A 7,818-nucleotide genomic window follows, 5' to 3' on the forward strand; every position below is an offset into this window, starting at 1 on the left:
AGACGCTAGTTGGAAATAATTTACAAATTCGCTGGACTCTACAGGGAGTAGCCCAAGAGGAAGGAGGCGTTGTGATTGATCGTGTCAGGTGGGCTAAAGGGAGCGCGACGCGGAGGGAGGGAGGGTAAGGAAGGAAGGAGCGCAAGATGAACTGAGCGACAGGAAGGAAGGAAGGGAAGGAAGAGTTCGAACCTCCGGATGATAATGGGTGCATAAGTAGACAGGTGATATGTAAGAATCGAGTAGTGTGATTTAGTATGTAGTTATGATTGACATTGGTATAGTGTAATGGTCAAAGGTATTAAGACGATGAAGTGATACATTGTATGATACTGTTGGTGAACAGTGGCAATGTGAATACCGTTGATCATGTGTTTTACACAGACCGATAGGCATGAAGTTGGGCGCAAGGAAAGAAGAAGGCGAGGAAATATCAGATGGGCCACAAAGTGTAGGCAAAAGGACTAGCGCGTAAGGACAAGTGCAAGGCAATCAACGACTGCAACGAGTAAGGAACGAAGGTGTTATCCTTTGGTCTTTCTGCTGAGGTCCATAGGGGGAAGGGCTTAGACGACATGGGAGGAACATAGGAACTCTTGGGCTTCTATGCACAGGTGAGTGTTACATTAAGGGAGCATCCGATAAATGGAGGGATGTATCCTTCATCTCCTATGAGTTGCTTGAGATCTCAGGCACTTGACTGCTATATGCGGATGTGAGATGGAAGGACCATTCCCACTTCTGACAATTGGGAAGGCTAGGTGTATTTCCCTAACTCGCTTTTTGCAGTGCATAGATCTTGATGTAATAATTCAAGCTTGGCAGATTACGCGCGACCCCGTTTCACAGTAACTGGGTTCTTGGCTTCTATGTCGAAGTGTGGGGTGTGGTCGCTCATGTTGACATCGATCTGACATGTGGATAGGGTACAGGCTGGGAGGGAGAGGGGGGGCGCTATCTTGTCGCCTTTGGGATTGCAGATGAGGAAACATGGATCTTTCTTTGGTCAGACAAAGTTCTGAACCTTCCTCCCAATAGGCCTAGTGCGTGTTGAACGGGACATGTACAGAACTTACTGATCTTCGGGCTACTGAAGGGATCTTGGTCAGACCAGTTCATTCATTCTGACGCTCTACATCTATCGAGCTTGGTTCCTAGGATACTCGCAACTTCTAGTGGTGTTGGTCGTGGTTCGCCCATGGTGGTTCTCGCGTCTCTAAGTTGGGGAGTTAAGGCTGCTCACTGGTTGGACATATGTTATAGCTCCTCGACATTAGGTCAGTGTTGCAGGGTGACGACTATGAGTACCTCTCTTCTCTGTCTAACGCTGAAATCATGTAGAGACCAGAGCGTCTATACTCCTCGCAGCACATGCTACTGCCGTTGGTGCGCGTTAATCATCTAACACTAGTAGTATAATAGAGCGCCTAGCGCCAGGAGAGGAGCGATCCAAGCGGTATGGATTGCCTCACGTCGCGCTCACGCTCGACTCGCGACTGGAATAGGAGAATATATTATGGCAGACGAGCATTCACTAGAAATCTAGATCTTTAATCTGACATATAAGATTTAACTGAAAGTTATTCTGTGTCTCAGCAGCATCCGATTCTGATAAAGAAAAATACTAACAGCCTAATGATCGGCGGAAGCAATGGGCTGGGCTACCTAGATTCTCTTTCTCATTCACTCGCCCATTTCATGTACATGTGGGTGGGCATCTACAATGTACAATATAGTTACCTCGCTGTTCTTCGTCTGCTCTCCTATGAGAGGTGGTCTGTGCTCTCGCTCGTGGCTTGCGATGCAGGTCGTTGGTGAGTGGGATGGGGGTGGTCCTCGCATACTACACGAGAGAATGCTTTCGTTCGGTGTCTCTAGTAGATCGAACGGCCAATGCACGGATTGTTCTCGTTGGCGTCTCTCATTTATGATGATACGTCTTCTAAGAGAAAGGTCTACGTGCTAGGATGATCGTGCATTTGTATAGGGTAGTCAGAGTAGAGATAGACATGGACGAACCGTGGACAGGGACTGGACGGCGAGAGCGCGCAGACGGTGTACGATCGTTGGTCCTGGAGAAGGACAGTTGGCGACGATGCGGAGGACGAGAGCAGGTACATGGCACTGAGCTCACTGCACAGTATCCACGGTTGCAATCATGATCTGTACTCAGTTGACACCATCGTGATCACTGCAGGATACCATGAGATTCTGAATCAGCCAAACCAAGGAGGAGCATGTAGGCAGAGCAGCCTCGCAGTATACAGACTACGACAGACGCACCACTCGGCACGACGCTCTCTGACGAATCACGCAGATGCGGAAGGAGGACAAGACAGAAGACAGGACCAAGGGCTCAGGGTCCATACGGACATCACCTGCAATAACCAACTGACTGGGCGTGTATGATTGTGTGTTTGCGTGAGTCTTGCCTCTTACGCGCTCTCTACTTCGGGCTGCTGCTCGTAGACTGGACTGTGTTCCTGGTCGTGTGATAGTGGGATGTCGCTGACAGGAGAGGAGAATCTCGGAGTTCATAACATGAGGGAAACGAAAAACTTGGATAGAGAGAGAAAGAACGATGGATTAAGAAAGAGGAAAGATGAGGATGAAAGATGACAGTAGATATGATGAGACATGGAGGAGAGTAGTTATAGGTAGAAGAAGTTAGCAGTGTAGACGACGGAGGAGGTAAAGTACACGAGAGAGAGAGGAGAGGTGGTGAAGGGAAATGAAGAGAGAGAGAGAGAGAGAGAGAGAGAGAGAGAGAGAGAGAGAGAGAGAGAGAGAGAGAGAGAGGTGGCGAAGGGAAAGAGAGAGAGAGAGAGAGAGAGGTGGCGAAGGGAAAGAGAGAGAGAGAGAGTGTCGTACGCTCATGATGGTCTTGTCGCTGCCTGCTGAGGACACACTCCACCTCTTCCCTGCCTTCCCATCGCCAGGCGGAGATGCCCTGTCCTGGTCTGCACTGTGGATCTTCCTGTTCAGGTCCTGGAACATGTCCTGGTGACGCTTCCGTGTGTGCATGATCTTCTAKATGYGACAATCACACAGGAAAATCAACCATCCATTTATCCACCATCCACCATCAACATGGTAATACTTTGGTATGAACAGAGAAAAAAAATCAATCATCCTTAAACAACAACATAGCTTGTGAAAAATCTTCTACACGGACCAAACACATAAAAAACTCATAGAAAAATCCTTCATTTAGCTCCCATCCACCAGAGACGTCTACAAAGCTTAGATAGAGTACTGCATATGATCTGCTATGCTGTCCCATGCACCATACTTATAAAGAAAAAGGGATTATGTCAATTCTAGTGGATTTTTGGAAGCAGAATTGAGACATTAGAGACAGTTTGTCAAACCGTCAAGACATTATTTCAGWAGAAATGCAGTCCAGAAGTCTGAAATTACCTCAAAGTCCAGCTCCGCATAGCGAGATTTTCGTCTCTGGAGAAAGACAAGAGGGAAAGATTAAAAGATACATTCTGCTATCATCATTATGCTGTGTGAGTCTGACTAGACAAAATGGTGATGTCTTCCTCAGCATTTCACTGTTTCACTGTTAGTTTCAAATCAGTTAAAACGACTGAGACAGTTTCTCAGTGGTAACAGTGACTCATGAGAAACTGAGTGTCCATGTTGCTTAATCCTGACCCCGTTGGCGTGAATCCTTGCAGTAAACAGCTTGTGATCGAGTGACCTTTGTTAGCGAGCAGAAAAAGAAAGGCCTGACCTTCAGGCTGCTTGGTTGTTGGTTGCCCTGGCAGCTGCGACCTTGCACGTACAGATTTTTGGGAGGGGAGCGAGTTTGGCCCTNAGAGAGAGAGTGACAGAGAGAGACAGAAAGAGAGACAGAGAGAGAGAGACAGAGACAGAGAGAGAGAGACAGAGAGACAGAGAGAGAGAGAGAGTGCTATTCATGGAGAGAGAATGGTTAAAAAAGGTGGAGAAGGGGAAGAAAGAGAGTGAGTCAGACAGACAGAGAGAAAGAGATAAGAGTGAGAGACAGAGTGTCGTACGCTCATGATGGTCTTGTCGCTGCCTGCTGAGGACACACTCCACCTCTTCCCTGCCTTCCCATCGCCAGGCGGAGACGCCCTGTCCTGGTCTGCACTGTGGATCTTCCTGTTCAGGTCCTGGAACATGTCCTGGTGACGCTTCCGTGTGTGCATGATCTTCTAAATGAGACAATCACACAGGAAAATCCACCATCAACATCAATCCTCCTTAAACAACAACATAGCTTGTGCAAGATCTTCTACATGGACCAAACAAATAAAAAACATCCATCATAGAAAAATCCTTAATTTAGGTCCCATCCACCACAGACGTCTACAAAGCTTAGATAGAGTACTGCATATGATCTGCTATGCTGTCCCATGCACCATAATTATAAAGAAAAAGGGATTATGTAAATTCTAGTGGATTTTTGTAAGCAGAAATGAGACATTAGACAGTTTGTCAAACCAGCAAGACATTATGTCAGAAGAAATGCAGTCCAGAAGTCTGAAATTACCTCAAAATCCAGCTCCGCGTAGCGAGATTTTCGTCTCTGGAGAAAGACATGAGGAAAAGATTAAAAAATATATTCTGCTGTCATCTATATGCTGTGTGAATTTGACTAGACACAATGGTGATGTCTTCCTCAGCATTTCACTCTGTTTCACTGTTATTTTCAAATCAGTTAAAACGACTGAGAAAGTTTCTCAGTGATAACAGTGACTCATGAGAAACTGAGCGTCCATGTTGGTTCATCCTGACACCATTGGCGTGAATCCTTGCAGTAAACAGCTTGTGATCGCGTGACCTTTGTCAGCAAGCAGAGAAAGAAAGGCCTGACCTTCAGGCTGGTTGGTTGTTGGTTGCCCTGGCAGCTGCGACCTTGCACGCACAGCATTTTGGGAGGGGAGCGAGTTTGGCCCTGAGGTGAAAAGACACCAGCAGGCTGAGAGGTCTGACTGTCTGCCTATCTGACTGGCTGGCTTGGCACGACTAGCTGTGCGTGGGTGTGTGCTGGTCAGTGTAGCAGTCTGAGTTTGAGCTCCCCCACTGGACTGGCACAGTCAAGGAGAGAATACTAAAACCTGACCTTTTTAAAGATCTTGGCGTTCTGTCGAGCCAGGCGAGATAGGGATATTTCTGTACATGTTGCCACTACAGTGCTGTTACTAAACAGAAAAGGATATCGACTATAAAGATACCTCAACAGAAACTCTATGCCATGAATACAGTGCCACCACAAACTGACAGGAAACGGCACTGGCTGATTTCAGATATTTTCTTGATCATGGAAAACACCATCATTTGGTGAGAACATGGGGTTGTGTGTGTGTCTATGTGTGTGTGTGTCTATGTGTGTGTGTGTGTGTGTGTGTGTGTGTGTGTGTGTGTGTGTGTGTGTGTGCTGTTGTGGCTGTCGCTGTCGTGTGTGTGTGTTGCGTTGTTGTGTGTCTATGTGTTGGTTGTTGTGTGTGTGTGTGTGTGTGTCTTACCCTCCAGCGAGCTCATGGAGAGAGTGGACACGGTCTCGCCTTGGACATCATTCACAGAGTTCCCAGAATCACCTGTTCACACATTGCTGTTGGTCATGTGGGATTCTCCGGAGACGTTCTGCATGGTTGTGGACGGGCCGCTCTCTCCCGAGCAAGGACACTGACCAGGTCCGCAGGCAGGCTCTTCAGCGCGAAACCCGGGACGCCCTCCACCCCGCGAGTTTGGCACGGTGATGAGCCCTGGTCTGGGGCAATGCGCTGCTCGATGCTGGATGTGTTACTTTGGCGCGCCGTTGTCTCCTCGCTGCCTTTCCGGGCGCCCCCAGGGTGCCAGTGTTGTCTGTTGTTAGGCAGGATGATGTACGCTGGTCTGTGCCCTCAGGCCCCCGCCTCCCCGTGTCCCCGTGGCAAGCTCGATCTAAGTGTTGAGCTCCCCGTCACAGATGTAAGATGGACTTGGCTCCCGGCAGCTCGGTGTGACCCGTGCTTGGTGGCGCCACCCTTCTCCCTGCGCAGGGTGGAGGGTATGACTGGGGTAGTCTGCACATTCTGGAGGTGGACCTTGGCCATGCTGGCAGGCATGGGTGTTGAAGTAGCACCTTTCGTGAAGGGTCAGGGCTGGGAGGATGGTTCCATCACCTGAGAGGAACGCTTCAGAGTACCTGGGGAGAGGGAGGGAGGGAGGGGAGAGAGGAGAGAAGGAGGAGAGGAAGAAGAAGGAAGGAGGAGAAGAGGAGAGGACGAAGGAAGAGAGGGAAGACGAGAGGAGAAGAGAAGCGAAGAGAGAGGAGAAGAAGGAAGGAAGGAGAAGAAGGATGAGGAGAAGGAGGAAGAAGAGAGAGAGAGAGGAGAGAGGAGAGATTTGAGAGGACGCAAAACTCAGAGATAAAGAGGGTGACTCTCAAGATGTCCAACTCAGACTTGGACATGCTATAGAATGAGTGCAAAACCTTCCCACTGTTGATTGAACTAGTGACTACACTGCCTTCCTTGAACTTCTGATTCATTAGCTTGAAGATACGCCGCGACCCCGTTTCACAGTAACTGCTTGGCTGTGCTGTGGTGTGCTACTCACTATTGAGCACAGCGGCTAGACAACAGCATCAGCACACATTCCTTCAACATGACAAACATATCTTACAATCATCTCCAGTCCCACGCGCTCCACACCACTTCTACACAAAGAGAAAGTCATTTCACTCCTCTATATTCCATCTCCCCTTCAGTGGCTTGTTCTGCTGTGTCTCGCGTCTCACATGCGTTCTCTGTCTCCAGATGCTTTTCCTGTATCCTGTCTCGGGAGATAATCAGATTCCCTTCCGCTCCCAACGGATATCAGAGGAGAGCCTCTATCTGCATGCTGACTGTTGGTCGTACATAATTATAGAACGGCCTGCCCGCCTGCCGGTGGATGTGGGAGGAGATGTGGGAGACTCAGACAGCCCTATTTATCCCCGCAGTATTATACGCTTAGCACTCTTCGCACACACCGCCCTAGTTGCCAGATGGCTGGGCTATAATTGAGGACAGTTATGCTTGCAGTATTGTGGTGCATCTCATGTCAAAACATGTGTTTTGTGCTTCATAAGCGGGCGGCTGGGCCGTGGACGGCGTGGCTGAAACTGTGAGGAGGTGGCGTGGCGGCTCAAACAAATACGCGTGCAGCAGAGAGGCAAAGGCACGATGCACACTCTTTAATGGACACGAACTCAGAAGAAACAGATCCCACATGCCAGAAATTACTAGGTCAGTAGAGTATCAGCACAGACGACAGGCGACGACAGACAGACGACACAGACAGACGACAGACAGACCAGACAGACAGCAGACAGACAGACCAGACAGACAGACGACAGACAGACAGACAGCACAGACAGATACCAGAACCGATGACAGACACGACAGACAGACAGAGACACAGAAGACGACAGACAGGACAGAGACAGACAGACAGACCGGAGCCATACACATCGCATTAAAACTCACCTCCTTTTTTGTTTGCTGCCCCGCCCGGTATCTTTACGCCTCCTTGCAAGCCCATGTGACCGCTCTTTCTTCGAAATCAGTCTAATGAAGCAAGAATTCTAGAAAAACCTGTTAACCTAAAGAAACTCGACTACATATCAAGTATACTATAGACATGGTTTTAGATGAAGAAATAACGTTCCAAGTCGGTACTACCAAGACTGAGCGTTGTCCGTTCTTGGAAAGATCCTCCTGAGTCCTCCATTGCCCGCCCTCCTCCTGTGCGGTCCACTAACCCGACGCACTGTCCTGCTCTTGAAACCTAACAGGAACCATAGATAACACAGAGAAA

General features: G+C 48.7%; 1 protein-coding gene across 1 annotated transcript in view; it reads right to left on the reverse strand.

Moving 5' to 3' along the window:
- The window catches only part of LOC111964616 (adhesion G protein-coupled receptor B1-like), a 122,978-nt gene that overhangs the window by 2,059 nt on the left and 113,101 nt on the right, over window positions 1-7,818 (reverse strand). The window contains 2 exon segments of the mRNA XM_070443796.1: window positions 4,037-4,187; window positions 4,526-4,561. Of these exon segments, the coding sequence (XP_070299897.1) occupies window positions 4,037-4,187; window positions 4,526-4,561 (187 nt within the window).

This window comes from Salvelinus sp. IW2-2015, linkage group LG6.1 (assembly GCF_002910315.2).
Source record: "Salvelinus sp. IW2-2015 linkage group LG6.1, ASM291031v2, whole genome shotgun sequence".
NCBI classification, from domain to species: Eukaryota; Metazoa; Chordata; class Actinopteri; order Salmoniformes; family Salmonidae; genus Salvelinus; species Salvelinus sp. IW2-2015.